The sequence below is a fragment of the Labrus bergylta genome, chromosome 11 (assembly GCF_963930695.1).
Source record: "Labrus bergylta chromosome 11, fLabBer1.1, whole genome shotgun sequence".
Taxonomy (NCBI): domain Eukaryota; kingdom Metazoa; phylum Chordata; class Actinopteri; order Labriformes; family Labridae; genus Labrus; species Labrus bergylta.
In genome coordinates this window covers 851914-875872 of record NC_089205.1, presented here as the reverse complement: position 1 = coordinate 875872, position 23959 = coordinate 851914, and the positions used below count along the sequence as shown (strand labels likewise).

The following is a 23959-nucleotide window of genomic DNA, read 5'->3' as shown; positions in this document are numbered from 1 at the left end:
CAGTACAAAAAACTCAGTTCATCATGAAGCCTCTGAGTCTACTGCAAGAGACCAGTAAATAGTTTGTGTAAGGGCAGAGGTGTTGTGTGTGGTAATTTGTTTAGTTTTACATTTTTGATAAATGGCTTTTGCTTTTTTTTTTTTTACCTTGCTGTAGGTTCACTTTTAGTATTTGGTTAGATCAATAAATCGCTCTTACTTATCGTTTAAATTCAAAGAGGGAGAACAAGAGGGTGAGAGAAAGTATAGCTATGTTTGCATGGACAACAATAATTTTACCGCTTTTTCCAAACCTGATTCCAAATAATCCAATGAAGGGGGTCATGAGTTTCTTATGGAATATTCCATTCATATTCCTGTTTATAATAAAGCATAATACATCATGCCCATATGTCTGTAGTTCTCTCCAAATTGTGAACTGCAACCTGCATGATGCAACTGTACATCTTTGTGTTTTATTTATAATTCTGCAAAAGTTGCAACTCCAACTAGTTATTTATACGGCTATACAAAGGAGTATATGTCAGGCCTCTTCTGTACTGCTTGTCTGTCATTTATCTTCCTTGCATCACAATGATCACCTCACTACTAGATAAGAATATAATTAAGGATTGCTGGGAGGGAGTAGTTTTATGAGAAATCAGACAACAAAAGGAAAGACAATTTATGTATGTCCCTCAGGTCATTTGTCAAACTGTTTTCAATAATGGCCCCAAGCAAGTCAATGTGGAGCTGTGGAAAATAAAACGTCATCACTAATGCAATTTGGGCTCAAGAAATTAACCTTTTTAGCAAAGCCACAGTATGGTCTCATGCGTATATGGAATCTAATCAAAGTGCAAACCGTAGAGAGGCATGACAAGAACATCACACATCCTGCAGATAATCAGATGCATGATGTTAGCCACATGCCTGTACTTCCACCAACAGACAGATACAGGGACTCAACTACACAGGCTGCTCCTCATATGTTCTGCATGTATGACAGGTATTAATAATTTGGTTTTAATATATTCAGGGAATATATGACAGACACTATTATCCAAGTGACTATAACAAATATTAAAAATATATTATAAGAAATATATTAACAATATCAAATAACATCTGCAGATGTCTCACTGCATAAGCAGGCACTCCCATAAACATTTATATGCAATTGTCTTGTTTAGAAAGAACCTGCACAAGCAGCTTTGTAAATGACTGTGTGAGATCTGATCTTCTCAATGAGTGTGAAGTAATGACACCCTGAGATAGTTTAAGGCTTTGAATGTGTATATCCTACTCTTTCACTCAGGCATATTACTCTGCTATAGCACAGTATTTGTAATGTACATTGGCAAATGAATGTATTCAATGTTATGATAATATAAAACATATTGTTATCACTTTACAGTATGTGTGCTGATATCTGTACTGTTCTGTCAAAGTGTCTAGGAGCGTGAATGATGCTAATCAGAGCTGTTCAATTAGGCTCTTCCCTGAGGTAACAGTAAGGTTTTATTTACTTCATGGTCTTGTCTGTTGTTAATACATCTCCTGATTCTTTTTCTGTGGTAGAGTGGATTGTCTCTCAAGCACAAGGTCTGGGGTTCAATCCATAGCTACTGCAGTCACCTGCCGAGTTGTGGAAAAGACACTGTGTGAATGGATTAATTAATACTGATTATACTTCTTCCTTCCTGTTTTAAGATTAATCAATTCTATTTTATATTCAATTCCATAAAATCAGGTTCATATCTGAATATTACTGTCCATGAGGACGTGTGTTTCAGTGAGAAAGCAGAAGTGTTGCACTCTCCAAATCATGTAAAATGCACCTTGCTTGATTGAGGACATAAGTAAGCCCACACACACACACACACACACACACATTACCATAATCTCTGAGGTGTTTGATTTTCTCATGCAGTAATCAACAGCAGTTTTAAATTAAGGGAGATAACATGTTGTTGGTTGACCTTATAGCACTACATGCACTACCAGCTATACCTGAGTCGACTCTTTAATCTCTGCCTTCTTCTAATCAACTAAATCCTTCCACCATCTTTCTATCCAATCTATTTTTCCGTGCATTTATTTCTCTTTCTTCTTATCAGTTTCAACTTTCTCATGCTAAGTCCTTGTATGCTTTTTCGGTGTGCCAGTTGCTCATCCACTGCAGTTGACATCCTGCTTAACTCTTACATACAAGATAAATTATGTATTGATAGTTTTTCAATCATCAATGATATCATATCTGTGCCATTCTCCCCCTGACCGTTTAATGACAAAGTAGTAGTAGTAATAGTGATTTAATTACCTCCATTTGTGGTTTTAGGACATGGATACACTCTGGTGGGGAAGATCTAACTTAATTTAGATCTGTCATTTATTTGGCTGGTCTGAAAATAAAGATGTGCATGTTTGTCTCTGTTGGACTGTGGTGGTGGTGGTGAGTTCCTTACAGGGTATTGAGGAAGCAGAAATGAGTACATAAAAATAACCACCATACTGCTTGTCATGTTTATTTAATAAGTGCTTATATTCAATGTTAAAGAGATAGTTCAAGTTTTTTTTAAGTTGGGTTGTAAAAGGTATTGTGTACTTTACCCACTTAACAAAGACCTACATCCCAAAATTATTATACATGGAAGTTATGGATTTAAAAAGACAAGGGGCTGTCTTACCTTAAAGAAGTGGTGCATTATTTAACATTGTAATGACTTATATTTATCAAGTACACGTCCTCTGTGTTTGTGTCTTCTGTTCTGTTTCTGTTTCTCAAACTAAAGGCACATTTGTCACTGATGGAGGTGATCCTAAAGTGTGTCTTTCGACACTCTTAACAGATGATCAACAATATATATCTCTTGGGTCTTTCAATTTTGATGTGAAGATATTGTGTTTTCTCTTACCACTATCTGGTGGTCTTGTTTTACTGGTATGGTCTTTGGTAATGGTTTGGGTGGCTTTCCTCTTGCAGTTTGTGTGCAGGCGCTGGATGTGACTGTTTCCCAGAGCAGTATCCAGGTGGCCCGGGGCCAAGCAGCCATCCTGCCCTGCTCCTTTGCCACAAGTGCTGCCCTCAACAACCTGAATATCATCTGGATGGTGATCCCACTCTCCAATGCCAACCAGCCAGAACAGGTACAGTGCGCTTCATTAAGGCTTTCACTCAATTTATTGTTCCCATTATTTTGATACACATGGGTTGATTAGCACTAAGTTGTGCTCTGATTAAAACAATTCAGAGGTTGAAAGAAGGCTTACAAAGTCAAAAGTCAAGAAAAAACTTTGAGCCAAATTCACCTAAACTACTTAAGTTTATAGGATCCATCCAGTGAGATACATAATTTGTCTTTGTGACACAATAAATGACTATGAAAAAAAACCATATACCTTAATAAACATAAATTTGAATTAACTTAAATTGGTTTGATTCATATAAATGTATATATATATATTGTTTTATACATATTAGGAAGCAGTTTTCCTTCAAACAATAGGAGCACCCTGTAGCTTTTTTTAGTCTATTAAAGTTGTTTGAAAAGATTTACAGCAAATGGGAGACCTACATGATTTATATTAAAGTTGTTGCCATTAAGCTTGTCTTATATCAAGTTTAAAAACAACATCTCGTCCTCTTCTGATTTGTTTCTCCCCCCTTGTAGTGCTAATGTGATTCCATTTGAATTGTTTAACGTGCAGCTGCAGGCCGTACAAGCTCACCTGCCTTCTTTCACTTTGAACCCCCACGCTGATCGGCGGTCCAAATAATACAATCATCTTCTGCACTAATTACCTCACGCCTACAATGGGCTCTATTTCACAGCTGTTCTCACCACACACATACATGCACATGGACACACACGAACCATTACACACACACATATACAGGCAAGTACACACATAGACAAGAAAGGGACTGGAGCACCTGCCTGTGTGCCTTCTTTAGTGCCCTTGTTTGGAACAATTATTTACTTTTTGACCACAGCCTGTCGATCAGAATGACTTCAAAACATATGAATAATATCAGGTCTGGAGATTTGTTATCCACTTTCAAATGGGTATATGTACATAGTCACTCCTTCAGTTTGATAATGAGGCAGCTATGAGGAGCCGTTAGGTTCATTATTCAGAACTACCATGCAGATACACATACACATATTAAACCAAAGTCATTCACATAAAGAAAACCACACACATACAAGTAGTGCGCTCATATCCGCTACTAAAAAACTGCTCTCACATACACGCTCGTAAATACAAATGAAAAATATGCTCTCCTAAAACCACTGAAATGTTCTCACATACTCAAATGAAGAGCTCTAATACACACAACTGAAATTCTCTCAAAATAAATGTTTTAATCAACTATTGAAAATCTTTCAGAGTTTATATTGATAAGAAATTCCAATTTACGAATTAGTCACAGGATACAAACGTGGCCACCCTCTCCCCCTGGCTCGAGGTAAATTCTCTGAGTAATATCCTGCTGCGTTCTCATTAAATCACTAGAGGCTGGCAGTAGAAACTCTGCTGAACTCTGAGTGAACAAATTGGCTGTTTGCGTTCACACATACAGCTCCTGCAAATATCAGTAGTCTTTCAGAAGTTTTCTGTGTGTGAGAGCCCATCCAACAAATACACACTGCCCCAGGCCTAACAGCTTTCTCCTGAAGCTTTTGTTCCAGCTAGAGAGTCAAATGAACCCCTGCACCTCGAGGCAGCCATTCTTAAATCAAGTTTTGTGTTTGTTTTGGTTCATGTCACAAAGCTGTTGTTTTGCACAGTGGAAGTAAATACAAGAGTTTTACAGTGAGTTGAACCTGGACTGTGACAGCAGGGATGAAGTAAAGGAGACACGGTGGGGATGAGAAGGGGATGAAGGAGGCATGGTAGGGAAGAAGTGGAGAAGTGTCAGGTTCGATGAAAAAAAAACAAAGAAGAGGACCCAAGTGCAGGATCCAAACCAAAAATATTGATTTAAACTAAAGGCTAATAAGCAGACAAAAACATTCTTAAATGTCCAAACAAAGACTAGACTGGGTAATCAAACATAGTTAAAACTAACAAGACAAAGGTGAGGACAATTAGGCCAATCAAAATAGGAGGAAATTTGTTATTAATTCATAGAAGCTTAACTGGCGTTGGTACTTTTAAATTGTGAATTAAAAGAAACTATAAAGTCAAAATAACGAGAATAGTATAAAAATAAAAAATACTGCCCAATGGCCTATTTCTTGAATTTAAATATGTATGAGTGAGTTTATGATTTTTTAAATAATTTTTCAGTTTATGCACTTTTGGGGGGATCTTAATTTGGAGGGATGAGGGCGCGGTCGCACTGGCCATCTGTACCGTGCTGTACTCAAGCACGATTGCCCCCCCGCTGTGCCATTCCCATGCTGGCCGGCACGGCCCAAAGTCATACTGGCCAGGACTAACCGTGCCTAAGCACGATTACCTCTTGTACATAACGTCGTAATACAACACATGCACGCTTTATGTTATTATGAAGCATGCTCAGTTTACAAACAGGTGGACGAGAGAGAGAGAGAGAGAGAAAGAGAGAGAGAGAGAGAGAGAGAGAAAGAGACGCGCCGTCGAGTCTGCGTCTGTACATCAGAGAAAAACACAGAACATGACAGCTACTTTTCTGACTTTGCAGCTTATTTTAAGCCATTTTAATCAGACACAGCAATAAATAAATGTAAAAAATTAAATAGACGCGCGGCCGAGTCCACAGGCGAGTCAGCGGCCGCACATCGGAGAACAACACAGAGAACATGACAGCTACTTTGTGGCTTATATTGTGTCATTTTAGTCAGATACAGCCATGACACTCTGGATTTCTCCTGAATGAAGGCTGTCAGTGTTGTGTACCCGCATGCTTGTACTCGAATATGAAGTGTACCGTACCGAAGCACACCTCTCCGAAGTGTGCCAAAGCCAAAGAAGTGTACCGATACGGAGCGGTCACACTGGTCAAACGAACTGGACTTTAGGGTTGAAGCGTGCTTGGGCACGGTACAGATGGCCAGTGTGACCGCGCCCTTAGAGTAATAAAGTCTTTAAATTAAAAATGTTAAAGTCTTTAAATGCCTCACTAAAGGAATCACACACCTCGAGCACATTTTTCATAACAACACTCTTGCCTCATTCCCTCATTTGATTCAGAAGTTTGGCATTGGGGAACAGCACTTTTTAGAATATCATCAAATTCATTCCTCTATAAAAAGCAAAATCAATATTATTACATCCAACTTTGAACTTCCACCACTAACCACAGACATAATCAATATCAAAAAAAAAGGAAAAAAATATTATCTAAAATCTACAAAATAATCCTGAAATCTGATCAAACAATATCCGTACCCTTCACAAAATGGGAAACTGACCTCCAGATAGCCCCCAGTGCCGACTTCTGGACCCAAATCTGCAGAAACATATTCTCATATCAAACAATACAAACCTCATACAATACAAGATTATTCACAGAGTTCACTACACGAGTGAGAGGATGTTTAAAATGGGCTTCACTGATTCTAAATTATGCTCACACTGCTCACAAAACACCACAGACGGATACCTACACGCCACATGGGACTGTACACCGATAAAAAAATTCTGGCATGACATCACTGACCACCTTTCTGTACTCTTGAGCTGCCACATCCCATGTTCACCCACACTCTGCCTACTAGGAGACATATCTACCATGAACTTAAATATCACATCCAGCAAAATACTCCTCATAGCTTTAACCATCGCCAAGAAAACTGTTCTCATGAACTGCAAGTCGAGAAAAAAAATCAACATTACACATTGAAAAAACTTACTCACCGAATATATATCAATGGAAAAACTAACTGCCTCACTCAGAAATCAAACTGCCGAATTTGAATCTGTCTGGAACCCAACAATCAACAACCTCAACTCATAACTACCCCCACAACATCCCACCCATCAACTCTTTCTGCCTGTGCACCAATCACACCCAACACACACACAAACAAACACACACAAACACACACACACACACACACACACACACACACACACACACACACACACACACACTCAATTTATAAGTGACTGCATTTTCATACACTTTTATTTTTTCTTAAAACAACCCCAAAACCCCGGCTGCAGTCAACTTCCGCTAAAACATAATCATTACACAAACTCTCACCTCTCACACCACAACATTGTTTAACATCAACATATTAAACACATACCACTGCTCAACTCTTCAACTCTCTTCCACCTCTCAAGTCCCCTTTACTAAGCACCTTCTCTCCCTCCCCTTATCTCTCTCTCTCTCTCTATTGCTTCTTTCACTTTTTGTATCCTTTCTTAGGTATTTCATATAGTTTTGTATTTTTTCTGTTCGTAGTATGATGTGTGTCTGTTGATGTCTTATTTTGCTGTCTTTATTTGTCTTATTTTTGTATTTTTTATTTTACTGTATTTTGGAGCCGTTGTCCTGACCTTGTCTGTTTGTTTTTTTTGTGCCTGATTTGTATATCACCAGTTTGTCACTTTATTGCACCTAATAAAAAAAAAATTCAAAACAAACCATTGTCTAATATATAATAGGTTATGTGTTGCTTTTAATATTGTAGCAAAAATCTATAACATTTTCAAATACCCAGTAATATGGTATTGTTAAACTTACATTTGTTGCCACGCAGTTATAGTTACTTAACCATGAAAATCAGCATCTTTCTCTTTCCACTTACAAAAATATTATATATATATATATTATATATTATATATATATAATATTCAACCCTCTGTGAGCGGTGAAGTGAATACTGAAGAGAGTAGGGAGTTTTTAGCTGAATTTCTGCAGGTGAGGTGTCAGAGGGATAGGTTCGAGTTGGGATGGTTAACCTGTGAGAAGATTTAATTAAACTTTCCTCCACAGAGGGGAAGTGTAGGCAGGATAGATGACGTGCTTAACTTAGCAAAGTCTACGTCACCAATACTAGAGCGCCCACCTATCGTGCTATGGCCTCCAGTGCAGTTAAAACCCTGCACAAACACACAGACACACACACACACATATATATATATATATATATAATAGAGAAGAGATCCCCCTTTACTTACCTTTCTTCTCTGTACAACACAGACACTAGTTAATATTAGCTCCCTAATATTTTACAAATTTCTGTTCTATAAGCGTGATGGGCATGGTTATATAAGAGTGTTTTGAAGAGGGACCTGATGCTGTAAGTGTGCATTATCCTGGAATGTGTTTTACAAACTTCACTTGATTCTGTGCTTCATATTTTATTCAATTTTCCAATTTTTAACCTTTCAGAATGCAATAAAATGAATTTAAAATATAACTGGCATTCATTTTATCCATTAATTATACTTTAAAATTGTAATGCAGACTCAGCGCACAGTGATGATAATCTGATCATGAAGCCTAGCTTACAATATCCTCAGTGTCTGTTGTCTACACTTCTGTTAACTATCAGTGAAATTTAATAACTCCACATGTCTCTTTTATTACGTTAAGAAAACAGACCAAGCTCAGATTACACACAGATCCTTCTTATGAAATGTTTTTCTCCTCAATGCACTGCATTGTCATAAACTGGCACTTCACATATTCACAATCTGACTTCAAAGATTTGACTTGCCATACTTAGCTTACTCTGTTACTTAATTTAATTTACCTCTATTTATTTGTTTTACGACTCAATTTCTCTGAATTTCACCCTCATCCACTTGATACTTTATAATACACTTTAGGTTTTGTGTACTTTGAATTACTTTTGATATTTATATTTGAAGTTCCTTTGTGCTAATCTTTCTTGTTCTGTAATTGAGCAACATGGCACAGCAATTTCTTTGGAGATTTATAAAGATTTTATTATCTATCTTAAATCTACCACTTGAACAGATAATGAATATTCATTCCATGGGCCACACTTGACATCTGATGTCCCACCCGAACATCCTAAATCAACTATTTGGGCTGATTTGCAACTGGCTGCTAGTACATTTCTTTGTGTATTGTTCCAACAGCACATAACATAAGGACAGTGATGCATACCATTTGTAGTGACATGTGAAAAAAATATTTCTGCGAGCTGCATGTGTGCAAGACTTTGGGGATTTGTCTGAAAGTTAAATGAAATAAAGTGCTGTGTTGGGCAACAGTACACGTAGAAGGTCATTTTAGCGGAAGAGAATGTCATAAATGATTACAGTTGAGACTGAAAGCCATAAAGTATTACTGAATAGAACTCTGACACTTGCCTACCCTGGCATACTACATTACTACTTCAGCAAGTCTTCTCAGATGGCTCTCTGCTTAAAGACCATGTGTGGGGGTGCGTGTTGGTTTGATTACTTAGGTTGACAGGACAGATGAATGGATTCCACATGGATGGAAACCAAATCTTTAGGTTATTCAATTCCATTTAATTATTTATCAATTTCTTAATTATCAACATGTGACCCAAAATTGTTTTGTGAAACACAGAAACATTTAATAATAAAAAATAAGTTAATAAATCTATTTTTATAGAACTTTAAATTAATTAGTGTTGTTCATAGCTCATTAAAAAATACTATTTAAAAACATTACAACATAACAATTCAAACATTTAATAAAACTAAGATCAGAAATATGAAACAAAAACATTTTGTGTCACACAAAAAGAATTTGGAAAACGCTAAACATTTCTTGAAACACAAAAACCTTGCATGAAACGCATACATATTTAATGAAACACCAAAAACATTCTGTGAAATGCAAAAACATTTAAGTGAAACACAAAAACATGTAATATAATGCAAAATAATTTAATGATAAACATAACGTGAAACACAAAAACATTAAATGAAAGGCAAAAACATTTAGTGAAATGCCATAACATTCAAGAAAAGTGAAAACATTTTGTGAAACACAAAATATTTTGTGAAACAATGCATTTCATGAAATGCAAACACACGCACATGCACTCACACACACACACACACACACACACACACACACACACACACACACACACACACACACACACACCACAAACATTCACACAGGCATACACATGATACTTTTTTCCCTGCATTGGTTGAGGGCTCTTTTCAGCAAAATGAATAGACCCTCTGATTCCCCTCAATTAGTTGTGTGAATGTGTGTGTGCATTTTTGTGTGAGTTAGCTTTTTTGTGCGTGAGTACCAGATTTATTTGCATGTAGTATGTGTACATGTGTTCCCTATTATCTTTTGTGTGGACCCAGCTGAGGGGTGTGAGTTAGTGCCTGTCTTTTGTGTATGTGCCCAGTGTGTATGTGTGTCTCTTCTTCTTTGGTGTGGCCACAGGATGGGTGATAGCTGTCTCACATTTGAGCTGTTAAAGCTTGTGGCCTGGCAGAACTAATCATTTTATGCATTTTTAATTTGACCAGAGAAAAACCTACCTTCATCTTTAGATGTGTGTATGTTATCTTTGTAGATATTATCATCATTAAGTTTGAATGATTTAGTGCTTTTAAGGAACATTTAATACATAGCATTTGTTGGGACCATCATATTGCAGATTTTATGTTTTCTGTTTCAAATATTTTCAATTTAGAGGTAACACTTTACAATAAGGTAAACAAATGTTGCATTGTTACTGGGGAACAATTGAGAAATGAACTACTAATTAACCATTAGTTAATGGGTAGTTAGTGACTCCTCATCACATTTTATAGAGTAGCTAGTGATTAGAGAATGAATGCCAAATGCTGAATGTACTTGATTTGCATACTCTAAACCCTAGAATTGCTGAATTTTAAGTTAAAAGATTTTTGTTTGTCTTTTTGTTAATTTCTCTGGAAATAAAAGCCTGACTGCTCCTTTTCTTTCTCTGCCAATTGTCAAGCTTTTCCAGCCTCTTAGTAGAACAATGTCTCCCTCTAGTGAGAGACATTTTAACAAGCCAGTTAAGAGAAGTGCACTGATACAATGAAAGACCTTATCAAGTTCTACGGTTAGAAAGACTGGCGCCATATAGAATAGAATGCCTTTATTGTCATTATACATTATATGACTATATATATAAAGCTTCACCTTAAAGTGCACACACAGCTACCTACAACAAACAACTTGCATTCAGTTAAGATGTGCAGTGTGTTTGTAGAGAGTATTTACAGCAGGTAATATATATGTGTGTCTCTACAGTCATATGTGTAAAGGGAGTGGGCTCAGCACACACTCCTGTCGAGAGCTGGTGCAGAGTGTCCAGGTGGAGGAGACAAACAGTCTGGGGACAGTTTGTGAGGAAGTCTTTTATCCATGAGCAGGTGTATGAGTGGAGGCTTAAGTCATACAGTTTTGTAAGCAGAATGTCCGGGATGATTGTGTTGAAGGCTCAGTTTTAGTCGATGAAAAGTAACCTTACATCCTGATGTTCCAGGTGGCTCAGTGCAGTGTGGAGAGCCATGGCTAGGCGGTCCTCGTGGATCTGTTTGCTCTATAAGCAAACTGGTGTGGGTTGAAGGTCTGAGGAAGGCTGGCTTTGATGTGGTGTAAAACCAGCCTCTCAAAGCACTTCATAACGACCCGTGTAAGAGCGACTGGAAGGTAGTCGTTGAGGCTGTCTGTGGATGAATTCTTGGGCACGCGGATGATTGTGGCTGATTTCAGGCAGGATGGGATGGTGGCTTGTGACAGGAAGTGGTTTAAGATGCTGGTGAAGACTTGTGAAAGCTGGTCTGCACTCCAGCTGTTTGTGCTCCTGTACAGTGAGGGTGCTATGGGTTGGTGGAGGCTGTGTGGTGCTGGGTTGTCTCAAACCACGCAGAGAAGCAGTTGCCAGGTGTGATGTTGTAGTCCCTGAAGTTTGTGATGTACTGTATACCTTGCCACACCTGTTGTTACTTGAGGTGGTCTTCTATCCTCCTTTTGTAGACCGCCTTAGCATCCTTAATGTCTCTCTTCAGGTCGGCTCTAGCAGCGCTCTAAAGCACTCTATCACCTGACCTGAAGGCAGAGCTGCATTCTGACCTGGCTGGTCATCCAGCGTCTCTGGGTGGACAAAACCTGGATGCATTTTTCAACAGTGACATTTCCAATGCAGTACTTGAAGTAAGTCAGTACTGTCTCTGTGTGTTCAACCAGGTCTTGATGTTCAAATACATCTTACTGGGTGTTTACAAAGCAGTCCGCTAGCTGAGAAAGTGCATCCTGAAGTTGTGACAGTCTTTGTAAGGGGTGTCCTCCTGAGAGGGGTGTAGGGGGGAAGGAGTAGAGAAAGGTGGTCTGACTGGCCTAGGTGAGGGAGAAGTGTGGCTCTGTATGTCTGTTTGATGTTGGAATAAACATGATCAAGTGTATTTCTCAAGTGTAGAGGAGGCTTGAGTTTCAGCAGGAGGCCTGCTGTCCCCGATAACAAGCCACGGGGTACCTGTCGCAACGTTGTATATTCTAAGTGCAATGAAAAAGTCAGCTGTGATAGGTAACTTGTGCCGAAAACCAATACCAAGTAAGTCCTGGAAGCTGTAGCAGCGGTTTGCATAAGTATCCAAAAAAAACACAAACAAAAAACACAGAAAATAGCACAAAAAGGGAGATCCGTGCTGGAAAGGGGCCTCATATGTTACAATACTTTGACAAGATACGCTGTTTGATTTTAATGTGTCTGTCGGCCTTTTCCCCATCCAGGTGATCATTTACCAGGGCGGCCAGGTGTTCAGCCTCGCCAACCATCTCAATGGTCGTGTGGGCTTTGTGGCCACCATGCCAAGTACAAGTGCCTCCATCTTCATCAACAACACCCAGCTGTCTGACACTGGGACGTATCAGTGCCTCGTCAACAACCTCCCAGACAGAGGGGGGCGCAACATTGGCGTCATCGGGCTCACTGTGCTAGGTAACCAACTGCAGGTCACTACAGAGTATTGTTTTATGATTTAAAGAAATTAGACAAGAACAGTTTCTCATCTAAAAGAAGATCATCTATTGCGATACACTTTTTGGTGCTTGGTTCAGTTCTGACTAGTAGATGCTTTTTTTGCAATCAGTTAAATTGAATTGTTAGTTAAGGTTTATGGGAAAAAGGCTTTTATGTCTGCAAGAACTGCTTCATGTCAATCTGTTTCTATTCAGTTTTCACTATTTACATTTTTTAACCTTCGATGTTGGTTGTTCAACCACATTTTAGTTGGTAATGGCAATCAATTCTGTCGGAGTCAAAATAATTGTCAATCATGACAAAAATGTAAAAGGTAGAATCTCTAAATCTAAGAGGAAATTTCCATGCATGTATAGTTGGATTTATGGGATTCCATAAAAGTGATATTTGCTCTGCAGTAGGAAAACATTTGATTTGCTTTGTAAACACATCACTGCTTACACCCTCCTCTTCTGCCAGTGCCGCCCTCAATGCCATCGTGTCGAATCCAGGGCACGCTGGATGTAGGCAGTGACATCATGCTGATCTGCAGTTCAGAAGAAGGAATTCCCACACCGTCCTACTCGTGGGAGAAGCTGGATGCGCTGCCAAAACTGCCGCACAACGCCATGCAAGGTATTACAAACAAGCTGGCCATCGGAGTACCTTTTTGCCCCACCTTTGCTGGTAAATCTGACACACATAGCTCAGACTAAACAGCTCCATCACCGCCACCTGTCATGTGCCAGGCCTCAACTACTGCCCGACCCCCGACCCCATGATCCTGCTGAGGGCATTTTTAGTTTTTGCAAAATAATGTTATGATATAATCTTTTACAAAATGTTCTCTAACACATTCTTAAATTAGTTAAAAATACATTTTTCAAAAGCAAATCTCACCCACACTCTAGTGTTGAGATTACAAGTTTATACATATGCACCTGCTAAATTAACATGAAATTGAATCCCTCTATATGAAGCAGTGCAAAAAAAAACTGTTAGCTTATTACAACTTGATAATATTCCTTGCATGATACACTCTTTTAACACTTAGACTGCCCAGCTACCCTGTTTCCACATAATTGAGAAATCCAAAACAGGTTGCCTATTTCAGTCAGTTCACTTGTAGTAGCACAGAAAACCCTTTGGTAATGTCAGCCAAACAACCCAAAAATGCCAGAGTGTTGATACCTTTCTGTCAGTACAAAATCCACTTTTTGCCAAGGTCCTTCAGAGGCTTTTAGCTTTCACGTTTAAGAGCAAAGCGGCAAAGCGTCTTCAAGAACTTCAGAATTGTGATTTACAATCTATGGCTACCTTTTGAGTGACAGCACTACTTTTACTTGAAGAAACAGCTGCTACAATGGCAATTCAAAAGGAACAAAAATTCAGGGTTCTAAAGAGCCTAACATGAGTGTCTATCTATTGTTTACATGGCTGCATGTCTCTCACCAAAATTTAAGTTGCATTTGGGAAAAACAGGAAATCCTCAATATTGTTTAACGGTTACGTGTTTCCCCTTCTACCCACCTTTTTGACCAATCAAATCTTTCACATTGGAAGAGTCATTTGTATTGGTTCTCTGTTTTACATTTTTCTGCTTCTGTTTTTTTAACATTTGATTCAAACCAAAATGCAATCTTGGATTTTTAAGCCACCCTCTTTTTATATCGGTTTAGTTTAAGTGTCATTGTCAGGAACAGAGGTGAAAATGTGGATCTCTTCCTGTAAATCATGAAATGTTGACGCCTTTTAATGAATCCATTAGGCTCCCAACACAACTCATCATGTGATAGCTGACTCAACTATTCTTCCATTGAACTTATTTTCACATGAATTATAGAGTTCAGTATGTTTAGTTGATTTTTTATATATTATCACACAAATATGATTACATAAAAACTGAATGATTTTGACTTTATTTTAAAGAACACAGAGTAGTAAGTCTGAACGCCTAATGTTCACAATGTTCAGAGGCTAAAGTCCTTGAAGTAGGAAGCCCGGGTTCCAATCCAACCTGTGGTTCCTTTTCCGCATTTCATTCCCCTCTCTCTCTCTCTCTCTCCCTGATTTCTGACTCTATTCACTGTCCTGTCTCTCCATTAAAGGCATAAAAGCCACATTTTGCCATATGTGTATTGGGCTTGTGCTTTAATCACCTTCCTTACCATGTGGCTCACTGTGTGTTCATCAGATCAGATGCAAGGCACTGTCACGCTGAGAAATGTCAGCACCAGCACATCAGGACTCTACCAATGTACCTCCAGCAATGCAATCGGCAAGAGCAACTGTTTGCTCAACCTGCAGGTTGTAGCCCGTAAGTTGTTGGCCATGAATGTCTAGTGATTTACATATGTGTGTGTGTGTGTGTGTGTGTATATATATATAGATGGAAAACATTTCAATCTCAGGAGCACACTCATTTAATATGAAAAACAATTATCAAATTTATTATTATCAAATAGATAACTTTGGCCTATATGGTATTTTTTTCTAGGCTGCGTAAACATAGTGAAATGAAAACGACAGATATGACAAAGGAGACACCAGACAGAGTGTTGGTGGTCAGAGCGTCAGACGAACATTTAGCAGGTCAATAGTGTGTGACTGTTGAAATGCTTTCCTGTAATGCATGCAATGAAAGTACCTAGTATTTCACCTGTATACTTAGAAACACTTAAATGTATAGAAGAGTAAATGTAAGTTTAAGATAACTGCTGTGGGAGGAGGATACACTACTACTAAACAAGAAGGAATATGCTCTACTATATTACAGCACTCTGAACATTTACTTTTGACAGTAATAGAGGCAGAGGGTAGTTTTTAGTAATACAGCTTTACAGGCCTGACTGTACCATGACAATGTGTGACAGTATGATTTTTAGAGTCCAAATGAAATCAGACATTAGAATGACATCATTAACTACTGAGTACTTCTGTCACTCAGCAGGAAGAGCCAAAAGAGTGTATATCTGTTTCAGTCTTTTTAATGTAGTTTACTCAAGTATTAAACTGATTCAAATTGTAATTTCACATATAGAAAGGTACTTTGAATGTATTATTGTAACAGTAGTCATCTCGTAGTTTAGGGTCAAACTGTATTTCATTTAAAGTCTTATAGTAACTTAAGGTAAATTGCATGATGACGCATGAGCCAAAATCAAAACAAGCTCTCTCTTCAACATACTGTCATTTATTTGTAAAATGTTTGTGACACTTGTTCCTCACATTCCTCTGCCCTGCAGCCCAGCCTCAGAGTGTGGGACTTATAGCAGGCACCATTGCAACAGGAGTCCTAGCTGTCATCATCTGTTCCCTGTTAGTGGTGGTCACACTCTTCTACTGGAAGAACAAGAACAAATATGAGGAGGAGGAGATCCCAAATGAGATCAGGTTTGCCTTTTATTTGTCATTGAGCCCAATATAAGGAACTACTTTAATCGCCCAAAGCCTCACATTTCAGAACAATGATTTATCTTTTATATTCATTGAGTTAAATAGTTCTTTTAATGATATGAAGCTGTAACATACCTACACCTACATAATTACCCCATTACTCTTATTGTTCCCTTTCACTGCACAACTTTGATTCCAAAATAGTGGTGATGCTGTGGACAAGCAGCATAAAACAGATTATGAGGGCGCTGGTACAGAGGCTGTAGCCCTTAAAGCGGGCTGCCTGTGGCTACTTCCTCACATGCCATACCCTTCTCTCTTTCCCCGTTTTTGACTGTATTAAGTGTCCTTTCTCTCCAATAAAGGCACAAGAAGCCCAATAATACATCTAAGAAAAAGAATATGATCATTTTCAAAATATTGAAACCCCATATTTACTTGAAAATAGCACAAATACAACATGCCAAATATTGAAACTGAGAAATGTATTGTTTTTTTTAAATGATATGGCCATTTTCATTTTGATGCCAGCAAAGTTTGGATGACATACCCACTGTGTTACAACAGAGCTACATAGAGAAGCTCTCGATTTTTAATCTGTCAAAAAAAAGATTTGTGCTAAATATCATCAACTTACTTTCAGTCTTTTCTTATAATATCTTCATTATACAAACTTTTATCTCCTTTTCAGAGAAGATGACCTCCCTCCCAAAAGGTCATCCTCAGTAAAGGCTTTCCATGCCGACGCCTCATCTTCAGAAAATGACACTCTGACATCTACCAACACATACAACAGCCGCTACTGGCACAGCCCCAAACCCAACTATGACACCAACTCCTACACACGCTACAATGGAGACACTCGCCATAACTTCACCACGACTGGACAACAAGCGCATGGAGAAAACACAGGACATATCCAGAGTACAGTGGTCACAGCAGCAGGTTCAGCCCCACCAGCCCGCCACATGCAACCCACAACAGCAACAATGCCAGCATTTGCAAATGGCAGCCACACGTTACCACCTCCAAAGACTTTGGTTGTCACTACAAACTCCGCCCCTTCACCTCCTGCCATGGTGCGTAGCAATGGCTCTGTGAGTCTTAAACCTGTGGTACCTTCCCCTCATGGGCAACACACACACTCCTTCGCTGTGAGCCAAGCCACCCTGGAGCGGATGGGGGCGGTGCCTGTCATGGTGCCTGCCCAGAGCCGAGCCGGTTCACTGGTCTGAAGTCTGAGTCACTAAACTTAAAAGCTCTACTTTTTGAAATCCACTGATGAAAACCAGAAAATGGAACGATGCCTACAGCTGACCCTTTAAACTCTATCTTTGGACATGTCTTAAACTATTTATCTTAAAACAAACTGCTGTTTTAAAGTGCACAGTTAATTTAATGCCAATTCTTTATAGGAGTGGACCCTCAGTGGACAAAAGCACTACGTGGGGTTTGATCGTCTACTTATTGGATATATTTTTCCTAAGGTGTGGTTGGAAGTATTTTTTAAAGAAAAAAGTCAAATGTCCTGCAAAAAAGTAGGTTCAAATATTTTTGTCACAGCTGGCTCAGTGTGATTATTTTGGTTTCTTTTTTATTTGTATTTTTTCCAGAAGCATAATGTACTTTCATTTCAATGTATCCATACTGCATGGTTAGACAGAAGCAAGCAAGGATTCTTACATAAATGCATGTTTTATTGTCAATAGTAAAAGTGACATGTTTAAAAGTCTGGAAGAACATCTGAGGGAGGAAAACCAAGATATTATTATGGTGGAGGAAGCTAAGAGAGCTGCAATACATTGCATATATTATATTATGCTTTACTTATCTTTGTTAAGATCAATTGCTGTCTTATTTCTCACACAGTGCATCAATTGAAAGTTTTATCAGCACACACAATGAATATTGGAGAATTTGCAAAGCATTGACTTTGATGGGAAAAGCTCCTGAATACTTTTCATAACAGAAAGCTACCGTCCCTTTGATTTAGCCCTGAAGTTCAAGTGATTGTCAAAGTTTTTACTGTGTTTATCCTTGCAGTTGTTTGAGACTCATGTCAAATAATTGCTGCTTTAAAGAGAAGTGGATTCAAGGTTGTTTCTTGTCGGCTGAGGGTTGTAACTAAACGAGTGGGCTGGATTTTGAATTGAAGAAAATGTATCAGATGTCTGACTGAACCATATTTGTCAACTCGTGTCTTAATTTTGATTAGACTTTTCCCTTGTTACAGTACACAGCAATGTGTTACAAAGTCTTTTATTGTATTTGACTGACAGTCTTTATATTTTAACCAAACCTAACCATAGTAAAACAGTGTGTTTTCAATTGATTAATCCTCATTCATTATTGTGCATCTAAATGGACAATAATCATTTCTTGTAGCCATTATAAAGTATCTAATGCAGCAATCTTTTGTGGTACATCCAGAAGTTATATTTTTAAATACTTTACTAATGCCTGAGAGGAAAGTTTTGTTTCCCACTTTGTTATTGAGACATGTTTCTCACACACGACTGCTATGCGCTCCCAGTGCACACACCTCAGCAGTCCTCGGGAAGTGACCCGGCTCCTCTCCAGCAACCAGACCAACCTCCATCCTGTGGTCCATACCGGGACTTGAACCCTCCAGTTCTCAACCCAAGTCCTTACAGACCAAGCGACTGCCCCCCCACACAGTGTTTTTAAAGGACTTTTCTTTATATTTGTGCTTCTTCTTTGATTTAAAGTCTTATTTAACAATTGTATGTGCTAACAGCTCCATGTTGAACTAAAATAATCCCATGATGATGATGGATTGTGTCCAGATGACTTCTCTGATGAAACTCTTTGTATGACGGGATAGTTTCATGTATGTCTTCATGCAGTTTCCTTGTCGGTGTAAGATCCAGTCATATATAAAAAAGAAAGCTTTCAAGCCTTTTCAGCTCATTTATGTAGCTTGTTGTTTTAAACTTATATCATAAGTGATCTAAATTCCCCTTAATCTCAACAAATACTTTGGTAAAATGAGCAATAAATACAAGCCAAGCTGCTGCACTTTTGGGTTACTGATTTCATTCCATAAATTTACACAATAGAACATCTTAGTAACATTTATTTATATACTTTGGGACTGAGCTATGGTCATTTGGTTAAGTCCAGCTGCAACACACACATAAACACACATACACGCACCGATTTATGAATACAGTTGATGGGGGGGGGGTCAAATTATGAAATATCAGTCCACTTGTTAATTTGTATTGAAAATATTTGTTTTACTTTTTCCCTGAGACAATTCCAGGCTGGAAGAGCATAGTCTTAACTTTATCCTCTTTTTGGAGAAGCAGTGATATTGTGCAATCACCTGAAAACTAGATTTAAATGAAATACACATCCTCTATCCAGCCAAGGTTGGTGAGTGGCACACCTAGTGTGATATTGGCTCTGTGTGTGAATAATGACATGTAATATATTGCCGATTGTAAAACTATGTGTAAATATAAGATTCATCTTCTTAGTGTTATAGGTTAAAATCAAATAGGAAAAAGTAACACTGAAAAATGTAGTGAATAAATATTATTAATACAGTCCAGCTGGTATCCTATTTTATTTACTTGTTTGTTTGTTGTATGTTTTAGTTTGAATGATACAAATGTTCTGCCTTGTGTCTTAAGAACATTACAGTACATCATTATAAATGATAATCTTAAAATAAATAAAATATGCTATTCAGACCACAATAGTGGATGTGAATAGAAATATGTAGAATTATGCAATAAAAAAAAAGATTATTGCGAATATGAAAATGTAATTGTCCAAAATCTCTCTTAAAAGTAAAGATAGATTCAGGCCCAGTATGTGAAAGAATACCATCCTTCAAAACAAACATTTAGTTGGGAAACTTTCTGTTAAAGCTGAATGTTTTATAAAGCCACGTGATGTCTTTGACTATAACGCATTGAATACTTTGTTGTCAAAGCAAATGTCTGAGTAAAATCTCAGGGTGCAGAAATATAAATTCTGATGCCTATTCACTAGGTATAGAATGTCAAAATTAATTTAGGGATCTAGGGATGAAGGGGGTTCGTATTGTGTTAAAGAACCAGTGTGCAGTATTTAATGATGATTACAAAGGATTACATCTCATCCAAGAAAAAACCTCAAATGTTACAAAATAAAGACAACGCAAAAGTGCAAACAGCAGTTGTTATGTGTCCACCTTTAGCTATGTTTATTTCCATGATCCATATAGTAATGTATATTCTATTACAGTCAATACATTACATAAAGAAATGTTCTTACATCATTTAAGGCTTCAACTAGTAAATGAATTGCCTTGTTACCGCAGGCAATAATACAGCAATACTTATTTCAAATATGGGTGTTGCTTATCATATTTGAACATCCTGTACTCAGGAGCTGTACAACCAAACCATATGTTATGCATACAAGCTGTGTCATTCTTTAATATCTGACTTGTTTAGGCTCAAGCACCCTGCCAAAAAGCTTTTAAAAAGCACCTGCAAAATGTTTGAAATTCTTTATTATACAAATATCAAATTTGTTTATAATTGAGTGTTCTAAATGTGTTAGTGAAGAGAATTCATCAGGCTGGTTAGAGCTTGTAAAAGTATATACTGACACCTAGAGGCACATGTAAGAACTGGATTGTTAGCAGGTGCCGTTAGATGAAAAAGTCAAAGAAACATGAACTGAGGCTCATGGAATTCTACCTTTAGTTGGACGCAAAATTATTTTATCATGTGGTAAGGCACAATGCTTGCTGTTAGGCCAAGTCTTCACCATTTCATCTTCCGAGTACTACAATTTTTTACCAAGCAAGGTAAAAATGTTTTAAGCCTGCTTGGTTTCACAAAAAGACAAACTTTAACCAAAGCATTGCAAGACCAAGAAATAAAAGCAGTTTATTACAGTAATAGTTACTTTACTCAACGAATCAACATCTTTTACTTCCTGTTACAAGTGAAGTAGCCTAATTCAACCTTTGGAGTTTTGAGATGAATACTGAGGCGAATTGAGAGAAAGCAGAACAATCTGTTTGAATGTTCACACCAGCTAGGGGTTCAATTAGCTTACTTATAGTAATTAAAATTAGTGTTTTACACTAGTGACAAGAAAGGCTCATGTTTCTCCTACAAAGTTGACGACAGTACCGAGGCTGAAATTTAAAACATCAAAAGTTGAGGCTTTAAATCATTAAGGTGCAACAGCCAGGAGGCTGTGGAACAGTTGGTAGAGTCGTTGCCTCTCAACCAGAAGGTCAAGGGTTCAGTCCCCATCTGGGCAACATGTCCAATGTGTCCTTGGGCAAGACACTTAACCCTGAATTGCTCCCACTGCTTCAGTGGTAGTGTATGAATGGCATTTGTTACTTCTGATGGATGATGCTACATAGTGATCACTACCATCAGTGTATGAATGGGTGCATGTGACATGTGGTGTAAAAGTGCTTTGAGTAGTCTGAAGACTAGAAAAGCACTATATAAACTCAGGTCCATTTACTATATCTCAAGGAGTGGCAGTCTTTACATTAACCACACAGGGGTTAACATGGAAAACTCCCCTTGAATTAACTACAATAGTTTAATTTAAAGACAAAATAGGAAGGGAGATTGAGACTGATCTGCTTGTTACTTTTTAAGTTACCTGTTTGTTTGATTTACTTTTCTTAGTTTTCAAAGCACTTTGTAAACTTGTGATTTTTGATGTGCTTTATAAGTATGATTATTATTGGCATATAGGTAAACAAGCAAAAAAAGGCAGTGACTATCAATTAATAATACACACACAAATATATTGTATGTAGGCACACACCAGTATACTTTCCTTTAAATAGAAAGCTATTTTAGCCATGAACGTTCAGATGAATCTGCATCTTTGATAGTCATGTGGGTTTATTTAGGTCACACAGGGCAGTGATACAGACTGCAACATGTTGTGCAGGCTTCCAGCCACATTGAATGATGCATCTAAAACAGAAAAACTTGAACAAGTCATTGCCACTTGGTAGACGAAGTTCAAACAAGCTTCAATCATGCAGCGCAGCTCCATTTGTATCTTTGTTTCTTTTCTTTTTTTTTTTGCTTATTTTTTGTGCCGCAAATGCTTGCTGAAATGCAAGACAAATTTTTGACTATGTCTGACAATAAAGTTCTATCTATCTATCTAAAACAGCAAATAGGTCATACGTGTCACATTCAGTTATATGCTTGTTATTAAAACTATCAAGAGGTGAACAAATTCCAACTTTTCTATTCCAACGTTCCTACAAACAAATCCAGCAGATGGTGCATCTCAGGGACAGACTGTGTATGAGCTACTCACAGCCAACTGGTTCAATATTCCCTTGTTCCTATGTGAATAGGAAAAACCTACACAAGAGGACGTAGCTCTCAACTTAAACAGGAGATCCAGAAGTCAGAAAAGTCCAAACGCTGCAAACAATGTCCACAGCTGACCGTCTGTCCAAGTTCTCATCATGGTCCCAAGAAATCGAGGCAGTGGCCATTCTTCTGTGTCGGGCTCAGAAAATCAGATCAGACGATCCTGTCACAGTAAAGTGAGCATGAAAAAGCAAAGTCACATATACATGTAGATAGTACAGTATTCCAAATTAAAGACTGTTATACGACTTGTTACAACAGCGTTATGTTTACAGCACTAGACTGCTGGATGATACTACAGACAGAACATGCTTTGGTCCTGTGTTATTTCCTCACCTGAAGAGGCCGTGTGTTGATCATTGAAACCCTAGATCATACTACACGGTGTCAAAAGTGGCCCGTGAGTCACGAAAATTAACTAAAAAGGAGGGTAGGCCACGGAATGGCGAAGTTTAATCCCCCAGCGAATTTTGCCTTTGACAAGCCGACTGAATGGCTCAACTGGAGACAATGCTTTGAGCGGTACAGGCAAGCTTGACAAAGACAATGGAAAAGTGCAGGGGAGCTGTATTAAATATACATATATAAATGGTTCACTTTTGCTGAAGACGGACATAGAAACAACTTTGTGGTGAGAAAGTTCCCAAGGAAGAATATTATCCACGGGAGGGCGTGTTCCCACCAGGCCAGGGTAGAAATGTTTTATCCGAGCCCTGTATGATCGATCAGAGCACTGTTAGTTTGTTGCCAACTGAGAGGAAAATATCTGCAACCTTATTGTCGTCGGGATGTGAGATAAGGAGCTCTCGCGCAAGCTGCAGCTGATGGTGGATCTAACGCTTGCACTGACTATACAGTCCGTTAAAAGAAATTTGGGAAAGCCCAGATTGTCAGAGATGAAGGGTGCCCTGCAGTTAAAGCTACATGCCACAACTGCCATTAAATGGAACACTGGGCCAGGGTGTGTCGCAACAGCAACAGGTCAGTGAATGAGGTCACAGAGACTGGGCAGTGGACTGTGCAACTACAGGTTGATTCCATCCCAATGGAATTTAAAATCGACACAGGAGGTGATGTCAACGTCTTAAAGGGATACTTTGCCCATTCACATTAATCTTTGTATCATTAGAAACCTGGTAGTATTTTTGAATGGTCGTGCATCCCGCCCTCATTTTCCCCTGAGATGGGAAATCTTTGTCTGAAAAAGGAGCTTCCGATGACGCAAATATCGTCATATTGCATCACTGAAAGCTGTTACGGTTAGCGGGGTGAAACTACAACACT

The 23959-nt window shown here is 38.3% G+C and overlaps 1 protein-coding gene across 2 annotated transcripts in view; it reads left to right on the top strand.

Annotated features, from left to right (window-relative positions):
* Positions 1-19863, top strand: part of igsf11 (immunoglobulin superfamily member 11) — a 95125-nt gene extending 75262 nt beyond the window's left edge. For both annotated transcript variants that reach the window (XM_065960217.1, XM_020644613.3), the window contains 6 exons: positions 2966-3129; positions 12662-12869; positions 13371-13526; positions 15085-15207; positions 16136-16283; positions 16978-19863. In XM_065960217.1, coding sequence (XP_065816289.1) covers positions 2966-3129; positions 12662-12869; positions 13371-13526; positions 15085-15207; positions 16136-16283; positions 16978-17521 — 1343 coding nt within the window. In that variant the 3' untranslated portion in view covers positions 17522-19863. The remainder of the gene's footprint in view (positions 1-2965; positions 3130-12661; positions 12870-13370; positions 13527-15084; positions 15208-16135; positions 16284-16977) is intronic.
* The last annotated feature ends 4096 nt before the right edge of the window (positions 19864-23959 follow it).